The sequence below is a fragment of the Polypterus senegalus genome, chromosome 1, assembly GCF_016835505.1.
Source record: "Polypterus senegalus isolate Bchr_013 chromosome 1, ASM1683550v1, whole genome shotgun sequence".
Taxonomy (NCBI): domain Eukaryota; kingdom Metazoa; phylum Chordata; class Cladistia; order Polypteriformes; family Polypteridae; genus Polypterus; species Polypterus senegalus.
In genome coordinates this window covers 131249653-131277096 of record NC_053154.1, presented here as the reverse complement: position 1 = coordinate 131277096, position 27444 = coordinate 131249653, and the positions used below count along the sequence as shown (strand labels likewise).

Below are 27444 nucleotides of genomic sequence, written 5' to 3'. Positions count from 1 at the left end.
AGCACAGTAAAAATGTGTACTCACTTTTGTGTTCCTGTTAAAAGATGAGCTGCCGCATTTTGGACTAACTGTAAATGTGTGATAGATCTGACACCAACATAAAGTGCTCTGACGTATTTAAGTCAGGATGAAGTAAAAGCATGTATAATAACCCTCTGTAATTCATAAAATCATGAGAAGGGCTTTACTTTAGATAAAAGCCTCTGTTGAAAGAAACTAGCTTTAATTGTTGAGTTTATCTAATTTAAAATCACTATCCATTATTACACCCAGAATTTTTTATTACGGATCTTGCATAAAGTTTTTAGGGAACTCCTGTCCATATGAGGGGCACCATTGATACAACTTGGCCCAAACATCAGCGCCTCAGTTTTAAAAAATTTATAGCCATCTAAGCTTTAACATCTTCAGGGAAGTCCAGCAAAAGTTTTAAATAGTTTGTACTACTGTGCTTCAAGGGTAAGTAAATATGCCTACCATCTGCAAAGCTTTGAAAATAACATACCATCTAAAAATGAACGCTAAAGGTGCATAAACAAAGACAAAAGGAGTGGCCCATTGTGAAAAGCCTGAGAACAGTGCAACCCCAAACAGGTGTGTGTCTGCAATGCATGTAATTCATCTGAATAATATGCATCCAGCTTAGAAAAAATGATCTAAAAATATTGCATATGAAATTATTTATATACTGTATACTGTATGATGTATATATAAAAATATTAATTAAATCCAACATAGTTGGAGTCAAGTGATTTCCAATGAAAAATATTACATATAGATATTAGTTTAAAAAGATGACCGATTTTCTATTGCTTACTATATTTGAAATCTGAAAGACGTTACAGTGATTTTCTAATATTTGTGTAAAAAGTCTAAAAGGTTTTTGAAGTAGTGTCATAATGATTGCCTCACTGAATCCTTCAGTAAAAAGCTCTACTTTGACAAGCTTAAAGCTGCAAACAAATTACACAAAACTACATATTTTCCCTCAAAAAACTCATTCCTTCTTTTTTGTACAATTTCATGCATAACAATGATCCAAACAAATGCTCACAAATAATATCAGTAAGTCAGTTTTGATGGTCAGTACATGATAAAGATATAACTGCTCTGATATGGCTCTGTATTACTCTGCTATTTTATTTGCTGTAAGGTTTCATTTAATATTTTCACACTTACACTCTGTTGTGATGTGAGATTACGCATATAACTTGATAAATGTTTTGTATGTCTTTATTTATAATTTAGGCAAACCAATGTAATTTAGTGTTACCTTGGTGAGAGGCATTCTTGTTTGACCCCCCCCCCCTTTACGACTTTTCTTTGTAATTTTACGACAGGATTTGGGGTCTTAAACCAGTTTGATGAGCATTTCTTTGCTAAAGACTTTTCTCCCCTGCCCCACACAAAGCCAGGTTAGCGTAATATATGGTCTTGGGGGGGCAGGAGATAAGATGTTCTATTTCACCCATTGGTCTGAGGTATGGCTGTTTGGAACTGGCTTGTCTCAGAGGCCTTCAAGTACCATGATATCCTATTCGCTGTAGGGAGTTGGACAGAAAACCTATAAATTTGCTTGCTCAACCACATTCTCTCTCTCTAACCAACATATGATGAAGAAGCATCTCTCTGACTGACCCACATATGAAGAAGCATCTCTCTTGCTAACCTGTGATGATGAAGACAACACATTGAAGAGCACAGCTCAGCAGCCATATTGAACAGACATGTGGCTGAAAGCTGAGCACCAACGATGCCTTAACTAGAGACATTTTAAGTAACTGCAAGTCTGTGTGCCACCTGAATTACACATCACCATTTTATCAGGTTGTATGGTTGCCAATATTCAAATGTACTTTGCATTTTGTTATTATTTATGAATATTATCAGTAATACATTATTTTATGTGGACTTAACTCCTGCTTGTCTTTTTACTACATCTAATTGCCTGAGGTTATAGATATAGAAGGGAAGGTGGGGAGAAGTTATATACAATAATATCTTATAAACAGTGGTAAGTCTGTGAGTTTAGGCATTCTAAGGCTACATATTAATAATACAATAGGGGAAAGTAGAGCAATACATATATTACTCTACCAAGATAAAACACACTCCGATCCATACATTTATTATCTTGCAGGATGAATACCCTCTCAACACAGTTTATGAAAACAAGAATTAATTCTTTTTCCAAATCTTTGTAGAAGCACCACATAGGTAATGGCCAGGTTGGGTTTTAATATCCAAGAAAACTGGTAACACAAAGCAGTATGCACCCTTTGTACCACAGGCTTATAGTATATAAACTGATTTTTGTTTTCAAGAGTCATGACAGGAGGTAATTTAACACCTAAAACAAGTTTAATTTCTGGATTTGATTAAAAGCATCATTGTTGTACCTGCTTGCCTGATACTAGAGTCCTTTTCTTGCACACTAACAAAGGTCCAACAAGGCCGGAGTTGGTATCTTTGATTGAATCCACTGCTGAATAATAGAACCAAGTGAGGCAGTCTGGATCATGAGGCATTGGTCCAGTGTCTTCAGGGACTGTCCATTCATAAGTAAAATTCTCTCCAGGAAGAACATGGGAGGCAGGAGACAGGGTCTTGTGTCCTGTATACAAAGATTTGGAATTGTGGTCATAATAACAGAATTTTATGATTCATTAGCTGGGCACCAATCAAATGCTACAGTAACTTACTCATAAACATATTTTTATTTTTGAATCATTATTATTTGTGTTGATAGTATCGTTGAATGATCTGAAATCAGTAAATAGATCAACTTTTAGTATAAGCTGTTACAACAGACTGCTTATTTAGCAGTCAGGTAGTAGTCAGGTATTACTCCAAATACTGTCAATAGTGGATTAGGATTAGGGATTACTATTACTTAGGGATGGAGAGAGAGAGAGTGAGAGAGAGAGGTTAGGAGCATGTGCTGATATAGCGTATTGCTGCACCCACCACATGACAAACCATCTCAAGATCCCAGATTAGAACCCAAGTGCAGCCATGCAATGGGTAACACCTCAGCAGCACACTAGTTCGGATGGAAAAAAAAATAGTGTAACAAGACTGCCTGATAAATAAGTATACATTTTATTCCAATAAGGTCTGAACTGGGGACTTTTCTGAAACATAGGACCCAGTGAGGCAAGTACCTGATGACTTTCCTCACATTTAGTATCTTCAGTCAGCTACATTTTGGATCAAATGAACTGAGTAAGTTGTGGGCACTGCACAATTTTAATTCAAATAGATAATGTTTTACAAAAACTGATACACACTGTGTTTTATCAAGGCCTTACTTTAATACGGTATCCATAAACTGCAATGTTAATGTTCTGTTCCTAAAGCTGTCTTAAGTTGTCTACAAATGTAGTTTTTTTTTTTTTTAAGTACTGATATAGCCTTGCTATATTACCTACATTTCTTACGGTAGCTAGAAAGTGTTATTTCTACTGTACTGAGGGACAGTTACAAAAGTTAGTCAGGTTTCTTTCAGCAAAGTTTTTTATTGTTTCATTAGGTAAAATAAATGATTTAATCGAATGTTTGTGGGATTTGCAAAGGATGCTAATGTATTGTCACTATACAAATATGTAAAGGTTTCAAATCCAAGCAGAAGTATTAATTATTGCACAGTGCACATAGATGAATCAGTGAAGGATTTTTTTCTCCATTGATAACCAAGTAAGTGCTAGGTCATTTCTTTCTGATTTTATTCCATTGTTTCATAATATGTATATCAATCCACTAATAGAAGTGGCAGGTAGCTGAAGAATGACTTTTAATCAATGGTTTCAATTTAATATATTTGCTCATCAAAGGATGTTTTGTTAATGAAAAGAAAATATTATGAATCTACATTTAAACAAAGTTTCTAAACTGCACATTAAATGTTCTGGTTCCATTCTGAGGGGAAAAAACCCACGAAGAGCCAGCAGGTAAGAGGTACTCAAACACATTGAATTCCCTTGAACTCCATATTCACTCTCATAAAAACCTGTAGACATTTTATTCTATTACTAATTTCTTTGTATTTACTATACTAATGTATACCATGCTGTGCTGTGCATCAGCCTGTGAATTTTGTACAACCTTCTACTATGGGCCATGAATTCAAATTTAATTTTGTGTGCTGTCCTCACTATTAATATAGCTACTATATGATTTATGGCAAATCTAAATTTTATTTGACTTGCTGTGCTACCTGGCTTTACCTGGGAAATTTCAGAAGACAATGGGTGTCAGTTGTAGCACCATCAGTTAATCAGATGTATCCGAAGTACTATATAACTAAGTACTTTTCTGCATACAATATTTGTAGTTTTTTTAAGCAAGGGCTAATATTGTTGGCAGGCGGTACAGTGGTTAAGGCTTAGGATTTCAGACCTTGAGGTTGTGGGTTCAAATCCTAGTTGTGACTGTGTGACCATTAGCAAGTCACTTTGCCTGCCTATCCTCCAACTGGAAATTATATCTCAAATGTTATAAATCACCTTAGATAAAGGTAACAGTTTAATATTATTAGGTCACTGGAGCTACTCACTCTTGAACATAGTATAGCCAATTGCACAGGAAAAGTGAAAGAATCCTGCATTTGATTAATTTCTGCTTTTCCTAATGACTTTTGTCGATGGTCACTGCAAAACACAAATTTACATGAAGTGGATTCTTTTGAATTGCACCAGTTAAAAAGTAGGAATAATGTGAAATTTGAGTATATTATTATTTTCATTTGTTTACATCATTCACTAAAGTATTTATTTTTCTGTCTTTCATCAGTTGTACAAGCTTTGTATATTTTTTTTTCCATAGCCAGACAATAAAGTTCTAACATTAGAACATTAGAACACTCTAGACGAGAACAGGCCATTCAGCCCAACAAAGCTCGCCAGTCCTATCCACTTGTTTCCTCCAAGAAAACATCAAGTCGAGTTTTGAAAGTCCCTAACGTCTTACTGTCTACCACACTACTTGGTAGCTTATTCCAAGTGTCTATCGTTCTTTGTGTAAAGAAAAACTTCCTAATGTTTGTGCGAAATTTACTCTTAACAAGTTTCCAACTGTGTCCCCGTGTTCTTGATGAGCTCATTTTAAAATACAAGTCTCGATCCACTGTACTAATTCCCTTCATAATTTTAAACACTTCAATCATGTCACCTCTTAATCTTCTTTTGCTTAAACTGTAAAGACTCAGCTCTTTTAATCTTTCCTCATAATTCAAACCCTGTAGCCCTGGAATCAGCCTAGTCGCTCTTCTCTGGACCTTTTCTAGCGCTACTATGTCCTTTTTGTAGCCTGGAGCATAACACTGAATAGCATTTTACTTTAACTTATTACAAACAGCAATGACATTTATAGGCTGCACATTTAGGGGTCTAATGCAATGAATTCAATGATTTTATTTTTAAGGTAGTTTCCTCTAGTGCTTAAAGTGTTGAAGAACATAACTGCGTATACTACATATTTTGGAGGCTTCTAAAACGATTGTTGGTCCCCTTTCAAAGTCCATAGATGCTAATGAATATTTCAATAGAGTACTTGGTGGAGAAACAGTAAAAGTTTAAACTTATGCCTTATATCCTCCTTGTCTTGGATCCAAGGATGCTACTTCTACCTCTGCTTCTCTCTTCCTGCCTTTATGCTTCTAGTGAAGCAAAATCAGTGTTCACAGCAATAGTGTCCACCACCGGCATTCAAACTTCATTGCCTTTGCTAACCATTGAGTTTTGCCAAACTTTCTCTTTCCATTTCATACCTGACTCTGCTTTGCAAACATGATTAGGAGTCATCTTTGCATTTTATATATATAGATTGCACTTTCTTGACTTCATACAGTATTTTTGTGTGTATTGTAGTTTGGTTACACCTGTTAAAGGCAATATGCAAAATAACAATTGAACTGAATTGACAGAATCATTCTGTACTTTACCCTCCGGAATAACGTTGTAGAAAGCACCCTCATTATTCTTGGTATACTGCACTCCATGAGGCTGAATGCTAAAAGGACGGCTTGCATTATTCCAGAATGTCACATGGATGGTGTCTCCAACTTCTGCTCTTATGACTGGCCCTGAAAGAGTAACATTGAAAATCAACATTAAAGTATGCATATTCTCATTTTCTCAAAACGTCATGACCTACAGACCTATGTCTTGAAATTTGATATGAAATAATTTCCTTTGAAATTCTTTGCAAAAGTATAATGATTGAATAATTAAGCATTTCTCAGTGTTCTACTGCACTTTCCTTGTGTTGGTGTTCGATGTTGAGTTCTATAACATCGTGCACTACTCCATTTGAAGAATGCAATATCAGCTTATTTATTTAATATTTCCCTATATTTGAATCTTTGCCAGTAAAATGATTTGTCTTTCAACATGAGGTTGCAACTGAAATGTTACTCCCCAGGCAATATGCTAAATGATTTGACACAGTACTTGATACAGAAAGATACTCAGCAAATTAAAACAAGACATTTTAAAATGTGTTTATAACTAAAGAAAGAGTTAGGCACACAATTCAGAGGTGGCTTCTGTTCTAAGCATTTCGTATTCTTTTCAAAGGTTTTTAAGTGCCTGCAATTCATTACAGAGAAATTTGAGAGGACAGAATGATAGGGATGAATGTCTTAAAGGAAAAAATTATAAGTAATGCTTTACTTCTAAACCTGGTCTTCAATGCGTCTTATAACTCAGTCCTGTGTAATCCTCTACTTGTCTAATTTCAGAACTTAAGATTTTAATTAGAGTCATGAGATTCTCTGTAAACTAATACTGGACAGAGGTGGAAGTGGGGTGTACAGCTGGGTTGCGTTTGATTTATACATACACTTCAGCATATTTTCCAAAAAATATGATCTCAGAAATGTTTATAATGTGTTTATTTTGAAAAGTACGCATGAAAAGAAAGGCAAATTAAAGGAGGAATCATTGTATTAAAAGATGCATCAAAGCAAAAACCTGCAGCCACTGCGGCCCTCCAGGACTGACTTTGCCCATCTCTGGTCTAGATGAAAGCTCATTGGGAAAAAACAGAAAATTGTGAGCTTAGAGAGTAAGAGGGTGGGAAGAGGAGAGGTACAGAAAGAAAGACAGAAATGTGAAATGACACATAACAACTGTGGTGGCACCTGAAAGGTGGAAAAAGAGGGAACCACCCAACCAGACAAAAAGAAATTCTTGTCTTTGTCTGGAGGTACGTAGGGCAGCAGTGATTCTTGCTTTTATGCACCTTTTAATACAATGATTCCTCCTTTAATTTGCCTAAATTTTTATGCGTACTTTTCAAAATAAACACATTATAAACATTTCTGAGGTCATGTTGGGCATTATCATCATTGTGGAGAAGATGGCAGGTAAATGCTCTTTGTTACTGAATATAAAGAGGTATTACAAATTATATAACAAGCACTGCAATTGTATTCTTATCTATACTAATAAAAGGCAAAGCCCTCACTGACTGACTGACTGACTGACTGACTGACTGACTGACTCACTCACTCATCACTAATTCTCCAAGTTCCCATGTAGGTAGAAGGCTGCAATTTGGCAGGCTCATTCCTTATAGCTTCCTTACAAAAGTTGGGCAGGTTCCATTTTGAAATTCTATGCGTAATGGTCATAACTGGAAGCTATTTTTCTCCATTTACTGTAATGGAGTTGAGCTCGAAAGCCATGGGGGCGGAGTTTCGTGTGACATCATCACGCCGCCCACGTAATCACGTGAACTGACTGTCAACGCAGTGTGTAGAAAACCAGGAAGAGCTCCAAAAAGCGCTGAAGAAAACATGCATTATATAATTGAAAAGGCAGCGAAACAATAAGAAGCGAGCGAGTGACATATACAACCATATTCATGAGTGCTGCTACTTCGGAAACAAAGCAAGGTGTAAACCTAAAGTTTAAATTAAGTTCATAGACAGGCTGCCGCTGGCGTTTGTCATGCCCACGGTAATGCGGGATACAAGTTTAATGAGAGGACGCAGGATATAAACGAGAGTTTTGATCACTTTGTAACTAAGTTAAAATTGCACATGAAGGGCTGTGCTTATGCAAATTCCGAGAGACTGTGTTTGTGGGGGATTGACAGTTAAGACTGGTGGGGGAGTCACGTCATCATCTCCCCTCCCATTCACCTCATTTCACTCTGAGCTGAGCTCCGCAGCTAACGCAGTGTTCTGGAGCGACTTTGTGACGCTGCCACCAAATACTCACAGAAAAATCCACAAGTTAATACACACGCTGTCTCTACAGTTTCTCCACACTGAATCCTCCAGGCACTACTTACAAAAGGTTACATTGACAATCGTGTTACGTTATTTTTAAAATGTTTCCTTTTCTTAGCACAAGCACAGCTGAGAAGCTTGATGCATATGCTCCATAACGCGTTAAAAAATCACGCATTTAATCACACTTTGCAATACAAGCAAAGGGGAACTTCTGTTAATGCATGATTTCATGGTACACGATTACATTGATCAGCTCCCGATTCATTTTACCCTCGCACACCCTTGGTTTGATTAGAAGTATGAAAAAATATGAGGTTAACACAGAAAAACAGATCACCAATTGAAGCTTTATGAATAATCGATTCGCCATCAATAATTGTTTTGGTAAAGCCATACTCAGTGTATTCATTAGATGAATGGTAAAAAAGTAAGAGTGAGGGGAGGGTGACTTATTGAGGCACGCAGGCAAAACCACAATAGCACGCAGGCTCGATGTAGTGTGCGTCAACTCGATCTGAACTGCGCGATCACATTCGAAAAAATATATCTTTTCAAGTTCTATTTAGTCCATATGTGTCAAACTCAAGGCCCTCGGGCCACATCCGGCCCGGCGTGTAATTATATCCGCCTGAGATCATTTTATATATTATTGTTATTAATAGCCCGGGGATATGAAGCGCTGGTAACACAATAAACTACAGATCCCATAATGCAGCGCTTCAGCTGCCTTGCCGAACACTTACGCGTTAATCAAGTCTAGCTTATGATGCTGCAAGTTATTGCGAAGCTAGCCCACATGATGCCAAGAGAAAAGTTGATTCTGAAAATAGAGCCTTTAAAAACCGATGGGAGGCTGAGTATATGTTTACTGAACCCGTGTGTCTCATTTGTGGAGCTAATGTGGCTGTAATTACAGAATTTAATCTAAGACGGCACTATGAGACAAAACATCAAGATAACCTGAAAGACCTGAATGCAATGCACAAGATACAGAAAGCAGAAGAGTTAAAGAAGAATCTGACACTTCAGCAGACGTTTTAACCCGTGCAAAATCACAAAGTGATTTCAAGTGAAGCTGCTTTTATGGGAGACACAAATGCACCAGTGCAACTTGCCCCACTTTCCCTGTTGCCAAGTAATGTTGAACCAAGTCGGCACAACGGTGTTCCCAAATACGCACTTTGCTGATAAACTGAGCGCACTGCGCACTGAGTTCGCATGGCGCTTTGGTGGCTTTGAAGAACAAAAAGAATTTTGAGTTTTTCACAACCCATTTGCCGTCGATGTGGAAACTGCACCTGTGCAGATTCAGATGGAGGTGATTGAGCTGCAGTGTAATGGCACACTGAAGGCAAAGTACGATACTGCAGGGCCCGCACAGTTTATTCACTCCATTCCCGCAGAAATGCTCCAGCTCCGTCTACATGCGGCTCGAACCTTGTGCATGTTTGGTAGCACATATCTGTGTGAGAAGCTCTTCTCAGTGATGAAGACTAACAAAACAGCACACAGGAGTCGCCTCACTGATGAGCACCTGCAGTCCATCCTGAGAATCTCCACAACACAGAACCTCACACCAAACAGAAACAAACCTGTTGCCAAAAAAAGATGCCAGGCGTCCAGCTCTAAAATGACATAAGAGCAAAGACAACTGAATGATTTGATTTGTTATTGCTGAAAGAACACATTTTATTTATATTTCCAGGTTTTGTTATGCACCATGTTCATATTTGAATTTGTATAATTTTGACAGGATATATTTTTATGGAGAGCAAAATCTTTTGGGATATTTAAAATTTAAGTTTATTTTTATATAAAATTACATAAGAGTAAAGAAATTTGAATGTTTGTTCTTTTAACATTTACTTTATTTCTAACTTGTATAATTTAGACAGGATATATTTTTATGGAGAGCAAAATATTATAAGTTATTTAAGGTTTGAGTTGATTTATTCCGGAATAATATTCCTGTCTGTTTTTATTCATATTTATGTTCAAAAAAGTTAAGTTTTAAAAGTTTTAAAGTTTTAAAAGTTTAGTTTTAGTGTGTTCAATAAATGTTTATCCTGTTCGGCCCGCGACCTAAAGTGTGTTTTGGATTTTGGCCCCCTCTGCAATTGAGTTTGACACCCCTGATTTAGTCGACAGAAATATCTTTGGTTGGAATGTAAGGCTAATTTACTCTTTACATTTGTATGGTGAAGAAAAATTTATGCAATGATGCCTACATTTAACTTCCATTCCTACCAAAGATATTTCTGTCGACTAAATAAAATTTCCTTCTATTTAAAATTTAAATAGAACTTGAACAGATACGATAGTTCATAATATCCACGCAGACTTGCGTAAGAGCGGAGTCATCCGTTTTAACAAACAGCGTATTGCACTGATACTGAAATAGCCTGCCCATTTAATTATTTAGGAATGGATAAATAAATTAAGATTTTGTACAAATAATGATTTTCATTTTTCTTCCTTGATGGATTCTGCCACCCCCAGCAACAGTTGCTCGCACCCCAAAGAGTGTATGTATATATATGTGTGTGTGTGTGTATATGTATATATGTAGATATTTATGTATATGTACAGTACATATATGTTTATATATGTGTGTGTGTATGTATGTATATATATATATTTGTATGTATATATGTGTGTGTGTATATATATATGTGTATATGTATATATATGTTTATATGTGTGTGTGTGTGTATATATATATATATATATATATATATATATATGACAACAACACTCATCACTCACAACAGTGACAAAACAATTACATTGACAATCATGTTACGTTATTTTCAAAATGTTTCCTTTTCTTTTTCATTACTTCTTTAACACACTACTTCTCCGCTGCGAAGCGCAGGTATTTTGCTAGTATACAATAAAGATAACCATTGTAAATATTCCGTGGTATTTCTTCTAACAGGTAAATGAAGCCAGTAGTAATTTAGCATCTTGATAATAATTCTAAAATCCAATAGCACAGATCTACCATTCAATTAGAGAACCTATAATAGTATGGCAATCTGGTACCATATAACATTTAAATTAGCATACACAATGGAATGGTACATTTTTATATGGGCTATTGCCCAAATTTCAATTACCCTGAATCCCAAGATGCTCTTCTGAACTACTCCGTTCCTTCCGTGCTTTAAATGATTCATCAGTATACTCTATGAAAACAGCTTTTTTGTATTTTCCTCCAATTCTATGGGGTCCGTTTTCAAAAAATGTTTGTGCTTCACTGGAGATAAAAAGTAACATGGTAAAAAAAAAATATATATATATATATACATATATATATATATATGTATTTGTATAAAACAAGAGTAAAATATGTTTTATTTTCCTTAAACACAAATGAAAAATTAAAAATTTGGTGCTACTACAGGTAGTATAATTAAATGAATACGTACTGTATATACACTCATATGAGGCTAAACAAGTATGGACACTCACTTACTTTACTTGACAAATGAATCCTCAATCATGTTGCTCCTGCTACAATTCTGGTTCATTTCAAGCTCTGCTGCTCAAAGTCGATGGAGCAGAACCTCAGCATATGATAAGTGAGTTGAAACTGCACCACAATATAGTGTGTGAATGTCAGCACATAAGTGAGTTATTGGAAGTCTGTAAATGAATGCTTCTCTAGAAATATATTCAGATTTTTTGTATTTTGAATGAAACTTTTGATTTGACTAAATCTTTTAAATCTTCTTTGTCCCTTTGAAGAGGATCTTGCAACACCGTTGTCTCCATTTTCAACCTAATATGAAATGTTTTGCTTTTTTAACTCAAGCTTTCAACTACACACAAAATTTTTAACTGAAAAGGACCATTGGCTGATTAAGAAGCTGTCAGCATGATTTACAATCTTTCACTTCAACACTTCCTGACCTGTTTTATAATCTTCTGTGAACTAGTTGACATAGAAGCCTGATGGTCTGGCTCTTCCTGAGCTACGATTTCATCATGCAGCAAAAACAGGTGATGATTATGATCATCAAGATGCTACATTGCTGAGCTATGGCTGAAAACTGACGGCTGAATGAGAAAATTGAGGCAGAAATGAAAATGGTTGTTATCTGCACTGAGTGAGCCATAATCATCAACATGAAATGCACAGATAGTGCCAGGAGGTAGAATATAACAAATCTGAAACTGATGTTTTGTTGAATGTTTAGAAGTATCTGCCTAATTTGAAAACTTATTATTTCACAACCTGAATATTTTGGTGTTCTGTGTGCCTTATAATATCACATAAATATGTGTGAATGGGTTTTTAAAAAAAATTGTCCTTTTATTCTGGAAATTACTACATACTCCATTAATAAATTAATATATCGGCAATAAAGTATAATTTGACTCTATGCCATAAAAAGTGCAACAGCCATTCAAATCCATGCCATGCTACTGTGGAGAAGAACCCAAACCATTACATCATAAATAATAAATCTTAAGCCATAAGCTCACCCTAATCCTGTCACAATGAATGTCAATCACATGTGTAAGAACAATAAGAAATTTGCACACATCACTTTAGGCTTATTGCAGAATCATTACTTTTTTGTTCTTACCTCAGCCTCAACTTTGTTATTAGCTCAGCCACCCACTAACAATACTGGAGTTTTGCTCAGAGATTTTTCTATTAGGTTTCATGAATTGGGAGCATTGCTGAATATCAGATTAGCTTATTTTTGTTTTCTGTTTAATAGCAATGTATATTGTGGCAGCAAAGAGGGACAACATGTTGCATATTGGTTGACAAGCAAGTAAGAATTCTATTTTACTCTATACTTGTGAGAATACTACAACTACTACTATATCTGTAGCTTTGTATTAAATATATGTATCTGTATTAAAAAAGGAGTATTAAAATTGATTACACAAGCAAAATATGTTCAATTTAAAATATAAAAGGAAGTCACATTATGGCACAATGTTAAAATTTCAAAGAAATGTTACAAACAAAAACACTTTTTAAAAACTTGATCTGTTTTTACTGCATTTCATTTACCATCATTGGTATTAAATTGACATTGACTTATGAATAATACTTTAGGTTATTGCTTTCTTAATTAAGCTTAAGTCTTAAAATGGAAAATGCTTAATTTTTTTAATGCATTTGCCTCACACTTTGCTTCTTACGACACAGGTTGTAACAATGATAGTATGTTTGACATTATTTCGTTTATATAACTCAATGTGAGTATCTGGAGCACCCATGAGCACAACAGGCTAGCAATCTATGCAGATAACATGGAACTGGTTATCCATTGGTTTAAAAAAAGTTCAAAGCTCCACCTTGTGGCATCAGAATACAACATCTGTCTGGACAATATAGAGAGGATGTTTACCCAGCACTGAAAAGGAACTTGCGTGTCTAGCCAGTGCCAAACATAAGACTTGAACAGGCTTTCTTCACTTTTACACCTGCATCTTGTTGAAAAGAAACAATTCTCCTTAGTCTCTCTGAAATAGAGGAAGCGAGATCAGCATCTTGCTTTGTAAAATTTGGCATTTTAGGAGGAAAACAAAGGGATTCCCCGACTGTCTCACTAATTATATCACTCTTGTGCATCTTATATTTTTAGGGTGAACTCCTTTCTATTGGGATCTTTTTGTCTTTGTTCACCACGCACTTCACACTAAAAGACTAACTTTCTGTGCGGAGATGTAAATGCCAAGTGCATTCTCATACTTTTGTCAGAAATGTGCACTTAGGACACATTTTCACAGCTCTGTTGAGGTAAGAGGTTCCACCTTGGGACTAGAGAGGGCACTAATCACTTCTCTCCTTTTGAATGCAGCCCTGAGGGACAAATCCCAGAGGATCTGTGACTGTGCCCTGGGCTCAGGAAGCCCTGCCCCTTCTGGGCCAGCCTCTATAAATTTCGGCTGAGAAAGTCACTCAATCTGAGGGTTTTGCTGGAGGGAAAAGGACTGATCCAAATTAAAAGAGAAAAAAAGGACGAGAATGAGAAATACAGGTAATTGTAGACTGTATTTTTTTAGTCATTTATATTTTTCTTTTATCGTTAAATGGGGAATGCGGGGTTAGAACACATGTCCTTTATATTGTGCCCAAGTCATTGCTCACACTGTATACATGATGTGTGTTATGGAGTCGTATGTTACAGTCTTTCCAGATTTAAATTATATTATGTTGGAGGTTACCAAGCCAAATAATGAGTCTTAATTATAGAAAGGCTTAGAGATAAATGTGCTGAAATAGTGGATTGACCCAAGTGGCACTTTAAATTAAATTGTATTTAAATTAAATGTACAACTGTTGTTGTTTTACCTATCGACAGTCAATGGATCTCCAGTGAAGAGGTTTTTCCCAGTTGGCCCATAATCCCATAGGACCTCTTCAGCAGCAATGAAATACCTCCTTTCTACCCCATTGCTTTTGGCTTGTTGCCATGGAGGGAAACACTGCTTTACTTGAAAATATGCCTGCATCCCAGCTGAAAAAAAAATTGTAAACACTTTCAATTTGTACACAAAATGCTTCATTATACAAGCTTTCATAAAAGTAAACACTTAGCAACACTTGGATTGAATTTCTTTTAGTTACTGAATAATCTGCTAGTTTTAAATAATGCACAGAACACAATGTAATAACCCTTAGATTCATTTATGTGTGCATTTTAGCAGTGGTCTGCATTTTTGTAAGTATAATTTCATATTTTAATAGACGCACCAAAATTTCAAACTCCAAATACATAGGATAGTATAACAATTTTAATAACAAAAATTGGACCACAATACACTGTACATCAGGGGTCTCCAACTCTGATCCTGAAGGGCCACAGCGACTTCAGGTTTATACTCTACCCCTGTTCTTAATTTGTGATTAGTTTTTCCTGCTTATTAACTCTTTTTCCTTAATTTTAATTGATTCTAGAATCAGGCCCCTTGTTTTTTTTTCTCCTTAATTAGCACCCAGGCAATAATGTGAAACAAAATGAGCTAACACATGAAAATAAACGAAATAAAGAAAGGTAAAGGTCTCAGTAATGTTGGTCTACTCAGGTCCACAAAATATTTTGATGGTGTTCTTAGAATAAAGAAAATTAATAGTTTTAGATATGCCTACTGTGGCAAAATGAGAGCATCAACAAGCCATTACATTAAATAACTGGTTTAATTAACAACAAGAATCATCTAATTAAGAAACTGTTTGCCATGAAATTAATTTGGAGTTTAAGGGCCCCGGTTTAGCTGGTCATCTGTTGGCTCACTTCATATCATTCTGTCTGGGTGTCAATTAATTAAAATAAAGAATTTTGGAGGCTGAATTTTAAAAAAAAATCAATTAGAATGAAGGAAAAAGTTAATTAGCAGCAAAAACTGCTCACTAATAAAGAAAAGAGAACGAAAACCTGCAGCCATAGTAGTGCTCCAGGACCAGAGATGGAGGCACTTTTGATATACTATATGTAGTAATCTTCTAAAGTTTACAATAAATGAAACAGCATATGTAAATAGAACATTCGCTGTCACTAATCCCCTAATGGGAGAGATGAGAAGAAGTGTTTCTGTAATAAATGAAGAAAGCAAACACTCCACACTGGCTGGCTTCATTTTAAATAAAGAGAATGAATGGAATGAATGGCTGGTGTCAACATCCAAGGCAGACAAAGTAAACTGGCCCACATACAGACTCACTATAGATTACCTGATTTCGGAGGACTCCAATTAATTATCCAGAAATCATGCTTAAAGTCTCACATTTCCATACACTCATCTATCTGCTTTCAGCATAAACCAGGTGTCATAAGGCCATTGGTGATAAGAGACTTAAGACAGGAATGGAAGAGGTAATATGTGTTCTGCTGCCTCTTTTACTTGACAAGAGATTAAACAGGTCAGTAGGTTGACCCTTGAGAATATATCGATAAGGGGTTTGTAGTACTAGGGTGTTGTACCGTGTTAGCCATTATGAGTGTAGAGAAAAGCCAAGCAAAATGACACCTTTTATTGGCTAACTAAAAGGATTACAATATGCAAGCTTTCGAGGCAACTCAGGCCCCTCGAAAGCTTGCATATTGTAATCCTTTTAGTTAGCCAATAAAAGGTGTCATTTTGCTTGATAAGGGGTTTGAAACAGAAAAACAGCCTGCTGGACTGCCTGTTCCAAAAGGAGAGTTCGGAGTAGGGGTAATTACGACTGCATCTGTTTTAGCCATTCTAGAAAACTAGGTTTTTGTGGGCAAGTTGCAAGTAATGGGGGAGTTAAATCCTCAGGGACATGCACACCATAAGACAATCATATAATCAGATAATAATACTCTAAAGAAACCATTATTTACCTTTACATTATAAGATCTAGGCCAGAGAAGTTCTTAGCTGCTTTGCTTGGACCTTCTTTAAATTCATTAAAGTACCTGACTAATTACCTAATAAGAAACTGGGGTACAACTGGCACTGAAAAGACATCTCACTGGTGTGCGCACAACTAGTAGATTAGTTTACACTTTAAACATGAGCTGGGATCACATATGCTATGCAAGAAAAGTATAAAATGAAGCTGGCTTTAGCATTGAGACCTAGTATAAGTAAGACCACACACCCAGATAAGCACCTTATCAATGAAGAAAAGAATCACTAGAAGCAGGATACAAACCTATAGACACATTTTCTCTATCTTTATCAAGTGTTTGTGGGTTCTCACAAAATCAAAAGCACAGGTTTCTAACATAAGACTGCAGAATGTACTAATGGTCATGAATGTGCACATGGGGACCACCTTCCAGGCTCTGAGAAGGTAAGCAATAACACCTTGAGATGTCAATCATTTCTCTCTACACCACAGTACCAAGAGGATGTCCCAGGGTGGTGCCTATCCCAACTCACAATTCTGTGGAGGATGCTTCATCCTTTCTCCTCAGGACATCATAAAAACAGGCAGACCCCAGAAGGAAATGTACATTTTAGACATGAACTATTGAAGGCCACAATAATCTGAATTCTGAGGGCACTAGACATTTTTGTTTTGTGGATTAAACAGGTTTTCCCAGTTAGCAACTCAACACTTTGCCTGGCACCCCTGGTCTGTTTCACCTAGTCACATAATATATACATATTATTCTACGCAAATTTGAGATACAGGAAACCTGAAGGAAATTTCCTGTTTGCATGTTTCAAGGTCAGAATCTTTGGGTATCTCAAGGTCCAAGCTTGTATTGGCCTTCTCTGTTCACTACATCACCCCATATCTTTCCAAAATTTAACATGATTCAGTCTCATGTATATCTGGAAGATGTAATTATCACTGGAGTCATGTCAGATAATATAGTTTGGTGGAAAACTAAGGGGAGACCCTTTAATTGTAACTAAATATTGTGGATAATGTGAATTGTTAAAAAGCTGTATTATTATACAAGAAAAATATTAGGGAATAATAAATAGTCTTTATATCTTTCTGGATAAAATTTATTTTGATTTTACAGTAGCCTGTTTTCTAGTGGAGCTTGTAAATGTTGCTTTGAAATGCATTCTTGATTGCTTTGTAATAGAAGTTGTGAACAATTCTACAAAATATTCAATTTAAAAAAAAAAAATTCTGTCTATTTCTTACCTTCAATATGATCATTGACTTGACAGCTAAGAAGCCATTTCCCTGGGATCCGAGGGACCATTTTTGCACTAACAAATGTGGCTGGAAATAGACTGATGGTATCCACATGATGGTTTCTGTCTGTAAGGATTTGTCCGTGGAAGAAGGCAGAGTGAACATCAACTTCATTACCCATGCCAAAGAGGTGCCAATGGATTTTGCTTCCAGAGCACATGGCCAATCCAGGCAAATTTCCATAGACATAACCATTTATTGCTGTTCCAAATGACATGATTAACCATTAATTATCAAATAAAGATGATAGCACTCAATGAATAAGATTCTGTGCTAAATATTTTTAGTTATTGTATAAAACTGAATTATCTATTTGTTGAAGATTGTGACTAATGTAAAATACCAAAACTATTCTCATTACTTCAAAGTTTTGTATTCGTAACAGCAAATCATTACTGAAGAACTATTTTAGTTAACTTCTTTTTGACAGTTTCCTTAAATATTTTCAACTATATATGGTCCTCTGATCTAGTTAATTTTGCAAACCTGCAATCATAGGGAAAATATAGAAGAAATGAAAGCAGTTTATCATAAGGATCTCACAGCAGGGTCTTTCTCAGCTAATATTTATCCTTTATTTGTTTCATTCAGTTTCAGATTCTATGTTGTTTCCTGTTCTTGTACATGAATTTGAATTTATGATTTTTTTTCCTTTCAGAACTGTCTTAAGTGATCGGGTACAAATGACATATGTTGTATAACATACTGATTGATTTTAAAGATGGTGATGCAGTGGTCTAGTGCTTAATGCATGCAACATTACCATCAAGAGATTTGGGCTCAGTTCCTGTCTCTGCAGAGTTGGTGTGTTTTCTTGGCACCTACATCGGTTTTGTGTACATACTCCAGTTTCCTACAACACCCCATAGTCTCTAAACTTGTCTAGTGTGATATGTGTGCCCTGTGATGGACAAATATCCCTACAAGGGTTGATGTTTGCATTGAAATTAAATGTTATGCTAGTAAGATGTATAGTCATTAGATGGATGGATGATTTTAAAAGTGAAAGTAATTTAGATCTGTGCACACTGTGAAACATGTGTAATAGAAATGCAACCCTATGCTGAAGTTTGCACTTTATACGAGTTGGTATATTTACTCACAATGCATCTTGTTGCTCTCTAGAAAATCCTCATTCTCTTTGTCCACTTTCTCAGGAGAAGAGCAGTACTTTTTAATGTTATCATCTAAATACCAGCTTAAATTTTCATCAGCTACAGTAAACATCAAGACAAACATGTAGTCTGCCTCTTTGTCCCCAAATATGTCCAGATACCCTGAAATGAAAGAAATACTTATTGTGTTGTCAAAGTAAAGTACCAAAATAACTGAGCCTCTTTCATATGGCGCTTTTCCACTGCATAGTACGGCACGACACGGTTCAGTTCAGCTCACTTTTGGGGCGTTTTCCACTGGGAACAGTACCTGGTACCTGGTCCTTTTTTTAGTACCACCTCAGCCGAGGTTCCAAGCGCGCCGAACCGTTACCAAAACGTGACGTGTAAACTCTGCTGGTCACTGATTGGCCGGAGAAAATCGTCATTACTGCGTCACTGGCTATTCTTTTCTTTAAAGGTACACACACGCGGAAGTTTGTGTCCCATCTCTCCATCGCTGGACGCAGTTTGTTGCATAAGTGGATGAATGTTTCTTCAGACATTCAAAAGTTCTCCAGCCACTGAGTGTTTGTAAAACCGGGAACAATCACATCCCACCACTCTGAAGCACGGTTAAATGTCCAAACAGATGGTCTGTTGCGGCGACTTTTTTGCAAAATGTGAAAGATCTGTAATATACAGAATCAGCATTTTAATGTTACACTGGCAGTTAAGTTCATTTTATGCTTTGCAACAGTGATAAAAGTTAGCTAGTGACGTGCTTTTTTTAGCTGCTTACCCTTGCGCGTCGTCGAGCTAAAGTGTTGTTGTTGTAAAAGTTCCACGGTGTCACGGCAGTAGAGGCGGCGCAACTATAACGACACGTGAATAATCCCGCCCACTCTAAAGCGGTACTAAACTGCAGTCGAAACGCAAACCGAGCCGAACTGAGCCGAACCAAGGTGAGCTGTACTGAACCGTGCTGTGCCGTACTATGCAGTGGAAAAGCACCTATATAGTGATGGAACACAAGCAGAATCAGTGACAAGTCACATTAAATTAGAGGTAGCAGTCTTTGAAAGTCATATTTCCACACTCATTTTTTTCCTGGATGTGAATGAACTTGCAGCATTGGATGTTATAAATCCATCCATCCATCCATCCATTTTCCAACCCGCTGAATCCGAACACAGGGTCACGGGGCGTCTGCTGGAGCCAATCCCAGCCAACACAGGGCACAAGGCAGGAACCAATCCCGAGCAGGGTGCCAACCCACCGCACCAATATTAAAATACCTGTTTTAATTATGTTCCTGCTGAAACAGGCCGACACGTTTTCAACCACAATTAGAAAATGTCATTACCTTTCTTGCAGGTAATCAGAGGACCAATAAGCCCTGATGATATGTCTTTTGGAGCATCAATGTGTGAGTGATATATCCTGGTCACACATTTGTCGTCATCTGTGGTAGGTGCATGACTTTTAGATACCTCCCAAGTATATGTGAAGCTTTGTCCAGGGTAAACGTGATCATCTTGCTTTTGTTCATTTGTGGTATTATCAGGATAAAATGCACCTAAATTTTGGTAAATACAAAAAAAGTATGTAAATAGATAAATGAATTAACAACAACAGCATTTATTTATATAGCACATTTTCATACAAATGATGTAGCTCAAAGTGCTTTACATGATGAAGAAAGAGAAAAAAGACAAAGTAAATGAGAAAATAGAATTTGGAAAAACTAACCAAAATAGAGTGATGACCCGGGAGGAGAGAAAAAACAAATTAAAGTAAAATGTGATATAAAAGATCAGAATTTGCTTGTAGATACCATGTTTACATTTGAGAACCTATTTAATGTTCTGTTCTGAAATACGGCATATTTTAAGTAGTAGATGATCAATTCACCAATACAGAGTTTAAGGAAGAAGTATAAGTCAGTTGACAAATATGCTGCAGCCATTTTTACTACTCACTGTTAAATCACAGCTCACTTAGCATACCTTGGCAGGCTAAAATTTCCAAAAAGAAAAAGACAACAAAATACTGGATTGTAGTGTTATAAAAAAAGTCAATATACTGTACAGTAAAACTCCTGTGTCAACAGAGACCACATAGAGAGACTAATAGTGTTTAATTGACACTGAATTTAAATGCATGCTGAATCTGAAAGAAGTCCATCCGAGTGGTGGGTACTTAAGTACATGTGCTACATCTCCTTTATTCATTCTCTAAACTCATGTATTCCACCACCGAGTCAGAGCAAGTCAGGTATCTACTATGAGGTGGGTGCCACTACAGCACAGAGCACATTCACTCCATCAAAGCCACATCATCCAACATGCACATCTTTGGAACAACGAGAAAAAAACAAAGCATCCAGAGAATGCCCACACAGACACTAGAGAATGCATGCCATTTATAGAGAAAAATGATTAGGCCCAAATATGAATATTGGTCCTTGAAGCTATAAAGATGAAGTTCCATCCACTTTAACATCATTTCAGCTTGGCCCAGATTTAGAAACTACAAAATAAATGCAGGCTGGCTACCCATTTTATGTTTCACTTAGGTCATGGCTAAGAAAGAATAAAAAAAAAAAAAACACATGAAGAAAAAGTTATGAATTTGCATTATTTTGAAATAAATGAGATCAGGATAAATCTAGAAATACATTTTTTAACAGAACATCCATTCATATATTCAAACATATTCTGTTCATTACAGTTCAGAGTTGTGGCAGCACTGAGCAAAAAATGGGAACCAAACCTCCATGGGATTAAAGTCCACTGCAGGTCACCATTTATGTACACACCCACTCTCACTCCCACTGTGCCAGTTTGGAGTCACCAATTAGCCAAACATTCACATTTTTGGGATGCAGCAAGAAAACTTGAGACAGAGAGGAGAGAGGACTGACTGGCAGGCCAGAGTAGTGCTTGGTTAAAATTTGGGCCTCAATTGAGATGCCTACTTAGAAAACAGATCAAACTGCTAAAAACAGAACAGCCCTCACTCCTACTCAAGAAAATTGGCCACCCTTTACCTTCACTTTTCTTATCATATTTCACTCCATGACTGTGAAGACTGTAAGGCCTGGAAGCAAAATTTTTCAAGTGCACGATGACAGTGTCTCCTTCTTCGGCAGCTAGGATTGGTCCTAGAAAGCCCAGCCAATCTTGCTTTTGGATTTTTTCTTTGTAGGAACTATTGGTGAATTGCTGGAACACTGCTTTTTTGTAAATGCTTCCAATCCTGTCTGGTCCAGGCTGAAGAAAAGTGGCAGCATGCCTTTAATATATAAATACAACAATTAAAAAAAGCACAAAAAGAACTACTCCACCACCATTTCTGTGTACAAAAAGGCAATTCATACGCAAAGATAAATAAAAGCTTTTATATACTGCATAACGAGATGATAACTGATCCATAGTGGAAGATACCGGTGAAAGGCATTGGCCCATTGGCTTTTAGAGTTCCTTTATTTTCTTTCTCAGGGTAAATTCTTTATAAACTAGAATATGAGACGGAAAGCTTGGGGGTATGGTGTTGATAATTGTTTATTGTTACTGCTAAGCCGAGACAAAAACAGGCTAATGGAACAGAATTCCACAGCATCAGATCACTATTTCTGCTGCTGCGTGCCAACTATATGTACACTATATACTGGCATATTTTAAATTACAGACTTAGGAAAACCTGACTGTATGTGAAAAGTGGAACAAAACAGGGGATGTCTGTAGCAGGACTCTTCCTGGAAGTCATTTTCTCTGACAAGGCATTAGAGAGCACTGACCTAGTGGTCCTCAGGGCTTTATAAATCTGGCCATGATCTCTGAAGTGGGATACCTGAGAGTCAACACATCGGAACAAGGTGTAAATATACCCTCTATTTGCTAGAATTTCATAAAATTTACAAAAAAATGGTGAGTTAGCCGTTGAATGTACATAGTGTATTGGAATGTAAACCAAAATGTTGCTGATTCAGTCCTGACTCACCGTTTGACCTTGTCTTTAACTATACTTGAGATCAACTGTTTTATTTGCTAAAAGGTCCATTCATTTGAGCACACAACCATCTTTTATAATTCTAGCAACATAACATTACAAATTGTAATATTGTGTTGCCTGTGGAAAGAATGTAGAAATTGGCAAGTGTGCCAAAACAATCAATGACAAAAAGGTAGAATAATGTTACCAAAATAATGATAAAATTAAGCTGTAACAGAAATTAAGTTATCAGCATTACAAGAAATTAAAACAAATATGTACAGGACATTATCAAACTAGTCCTTGACAATCTACCTGCATCAGTGTATCAGGATGTGTTTAACTTTGCTTTATAAGGCTTAATTTGTCTTTCGTTCTGACAAAATACTAAAACAAATTATTTTCCAGACATTTTTCTGTCTTACAAAAAGCAAATAATGTTTTTTGCCATTACATAATACTGTCTGACAAGACTGTGCTTATTGTCTTGTCATTTAGGTATTCCTTACTAAATGCAAGGCTTTTGACCAAACAAGTCAATTATTAAAATAACTTATCTCTTTGTTTTTCTAGTGGATTTAGTTTGTACCTTTTTTTGTTCTGTATGTTTAGCAATGGTTACTGCTCCAAGAGAGGATGAAAACAACACAAATCCATCTTTACCTTTACTCTCTTAGGATATACAGTATATTGTTGTCTCTTGGCAAATTGGTGTGCTTCAACTGCTTTTTTGAAAATTGTATAGAATAAGTTCCAGAGACTCAGTTATTTGCCCATTTTACTTTCACACCTTATACCGGCAATTATTAATAGCGCAGATGATTTCTTCTAACTCCTCTACAAAAGGTTTAATTATGTTGGGCAATGAATGTCAGGAATCCTTTTTAATTTTTTGAAATAAACACTAAAAGTGTTAAAATATGTTCCTATGAGTCATTCCATAATCTTTTTATATGTACAGCATTTGGGTTTTGTATTTTATAAGTCTTGATACTGTGTTTACTACCTAAGCTTAATCACTTGCTGTTTGTTTCTGAACTTACAATTTTGTTGATCTTGTCATTTTCCAGCCATAATGCTATACCTATGTTCTGCTATCAGGGGAAAAATTCTGAATCTTGTAGATAAGAACTAAACCAGCAAAACTAAAACTAGCAAAAGTAAAACAATTAAGATACTATATGTTAGAATCCATTATTGTTTTTAACATAAAGTTATTATATCTAGTAAAATATGCATATGCTCATATATCACCAGAGTCTTAAAATAAATATATAAATAAATACAACTGTAATCAGAAATAAGCCCTGCATCGACAAAACCTTCCAATTTTGATAGTTTGTTTAGGTGTCTGAAGGAAGGGAGGTTTCCTGGGGTCTGAAGTCTTAAACGTGGACCAAACTGATTAAGAAGCAGTAATAGATCCTGGAAAACATCCTTTACAATTTTATTAATATTTGCAAATACTTGCCTCTTGAGTGAACAGACTACCTCTTTTGTTACATGAAATTCTAAAGAGCCTTTATTATGTGTAAAGTTACACTCTTGAAATATCTTGGTGGAATAAACAGGCCATTCACAGATGAGACAGACTGGCAATGTTTTCCGATATGCATATAACAAAAATGTGAGTATCTAACAATGCTCAGGTGGCAGATGTCAGGAAACCATTTTGCTGCCGGCAAATCTGTAATGTAATAAAATCCAACCAGTTAACTAAACTTAAACAGTTATCTTTAATGTGAATGAATTCTCTGACATCATAAGAAATGCTATACAAGATTCTTTTCCACATTGAGTGATTTTAATTTGATAGTCAAGCCATATGTCACTGCATTTTTATTTATCTTTTTTGTTAATATGTTCACCATGAAGAAACATGAAATTGTCTAGAATTATAACAAAGATGTAATACTGATAGGCAGAGGAAGCTACATTTAAATCTTTCTAAACATTTTTATACAAAATGTTCTCAACTTCACTAATAACAATTCAAGGTCAAAACAGCGCTGGAGAATTGCAGAGAGCACTCATGCACACACCGACAATAAACCACCAGGAGCAAGATCAGAATGTACAAAGCTGGATTCATGACATGGAAGCTCTGTCTCTTTTGCAACCATACAATTACATTATATGCAGTGACTTAAAATGGGCAATAATAAATACATGGATTCCTTTTTGATTATTGTATTCCTTATGTTATGGAAAATATAGTTGTAAATAGCTAAAATGGAAATTGATACACATTACACCATTGTAACTATATGTCACTGCTTGGCTGGTAAGTAGTTTATAAAAATTTGAGCAGTGCACAACATTTACAAAACTTTCTAACCATTGAAATTGTGAATGAGATTCTTAGTCAAAAGGCTATTCTCAAACTCTTTTCTTTGTGTATTCATTATCTTTTGTTCTCTTTCTTCACATCTCTATATTTATATCTACATTGCTATCTCTACATCTGTCTATTTATCTATCTATAGATAGATAGATAGACAGACAGTCATGTAGGGGGGCACCACAAAGCCCCAAACCCTGACTTTCACAGACATGTTCCCGATTCAAGCTAAAGGTTTGCTATAACAAAATACCTTTAAACAGCTTCTTGTGCATCACAATTAAATACACTCTTCTCTCTTTTCCCCCACTCCCTCCCAGATGAACTTTGTCCTCTTTCACCCAACTCCAACTCGCCTGGGTGAAGCAGAATAAAATTTAAGATTATACAAGACGTGGGAGTACTTTTGGTGCTTAGGATGATACATGTAGGAAGCACATCTGGGTCAGGTGCAAGCCCTACAAAGTTGGGGCTGCTAATCCCTGGAGCACCCATGGCACACAGCAGGGCTAGCAAATGGTACTACAGTTCCCAGGATATCCCTATGGGTGTGCGTAGGGGTACCACAATCCAAGAATGCTGCCATCTAGGGTGTTTTGGGGGACATATAGTCCTGGTTGGTTGTCTCCCCCGTCCCTCTATTAAATTGACCTCCCGGTCGGGCAGTGACCTTCCATCCATCCATCAACGCCAGACTGCCAGTACATCCACTTCTATGTTGGTGTCTCCTGCTAAACTTTCCTGTCCGCTCACTATCTTGGCATCCCGACCAGGCAAGAAACTGAGAGTCATTCCAGGAGGGACTTTTTTTAAATAAATGCAACTCTATAATTTGCAGTTTGAATATTATTTTACATGGTTTAATAAGCCACAGTTGAACATAATGCTAAAGTTAAAAAATGAATAAAAAAATGAATGATCAAATATTTTATCTTTAGGGTATTTCATTTTACTTTGCTGGTTCTATTTTAAAATAAATAAACACAAGCAACATTATCAATCTGTTCTTTATAAATTAAAATCAGTGATACTCACTCATCTTCTGCCACAGGTTTGCTCAAAATCAGATTTCTTTTGCTTGGAGCATAATCCCACTCTATCTCCTCAATTCCTAAATAATATTCCCTTGTTACACCATGAGCTATGCTGGCAAAAATTAACATCAAAATCAAACACTGGTTAAACTTTATCATTTTTGACCAGTTGCAGAAGCTGGATGAATGCGTCCTAGGAGCAGCACTTTGTATTTATAACTCAGACAGTCAGCTCTTTATCTGTGTCAGCCAATAGAAGGATAGGTATGTTGCAATTGTACCGGGCAATGAAACATCAAGGTAAATAAAAGAGCTTCTTTTCCGTAACTTGCTAACAAATAAATAAGCCTTCCTATAAAGCCACAGCCTCAAACTGAAATTCTGAAGGACTGTAGTTTTACAGAACCCATTTCCATTATTAGAGGTTACTTTTGATTGCAATTGTTTTATTACTTTTTCTGATGTTCTCAATTTACATTATAATAAATGCACAGAGATACAGTGTTAAGGAAATCAACTAAAAACTTCCTGAGTGCTTGTGAGGGAGTTCTTCAGAATGAAGAAGAGATGGTAGTCATAAAGGGTCAGGCCTGGGGAGTAGGGCAGATGTGATATCTGTTAGGACCCAAACTTTCCAATTCATTGGAGTAAATCATCATGACATAGAAAGGAGATGATTGACAGCTTTCCTTAACACTTATCCCTAATTTGGCAAATGCCAAAACAGATCTGAGCAATAATGGCCGGTACTATGAGCCTTTTGAGACATGTAATCAAAATGGACTGCATTTTCAATGTGATAAAAATGTATGTGCATGGTTTTTTCTTGCCACATGACCTTTCTTGCCAGACTCTGAATTTCTTTAGTGGCGGAGAATCACCATCATTCCATTGCTTGGACTCCGCATAATAGCCATGCATACAACTGTTGTTCCTTTCATGGACTGCTTCCTAAATGTTTCTCTGTTCAAATGCAATAGCTTAAGAAATTAGATATAGTGATGTATCTTATAATACTTTGCACCCTCTTTTACTTCCTAGCACAAATGCTGCCACCTACACTACACTTGATGAAATATGTT

At 36.2% G+C, this 27444-nt stretch overlaps 1 protein-coding gene across 1 annotated transcript in view; it reads right to left on the bottom strand.

Moving 5' to 3' along the window:
• The window catches only part of LOC120532278 (ceruloplasmin), a 52880-nt gene extending 26322 nt beyond the window's left edge, over positions 1-26558 (bottom strand). The window contains exons 1-9 of the mRNA XM_039758149.1: positions 26364-26558; positions 22044-22288; positions 20358-20570; positions 19001-19174; positions 17844-18098; positions 14562-14727; positions 11359-11498; positions 5942-6082; positions 2400-2614 (exon numbers count right to left, since the gene is read on the bottom strand). Of these exons, the coding sequence (XP_039614083.1) occupies positions 2400-2614; positions 5942-6082; positions 11359-11498; positions 14562-14727; positions 17844-18098; positions 19001-19174; positions 20358-20570; positions 22044-22288; positions 26364-26521 (1707 nt within the window). The 5' untranslated portion in view covers positions 26522-26558. The remainder of the gene's footprint in view (positions 1-2399; positions 2615-5941; positions 6083-11358; positions 11499-14561; positions 14728-17843; positions 18099-19000; positions 19175-20357; positions 20571-22043; positions 22289-26363) is intronic.
• Between the last annotated feature and the right edge of the window lie 886 nt (positions 26559-27444).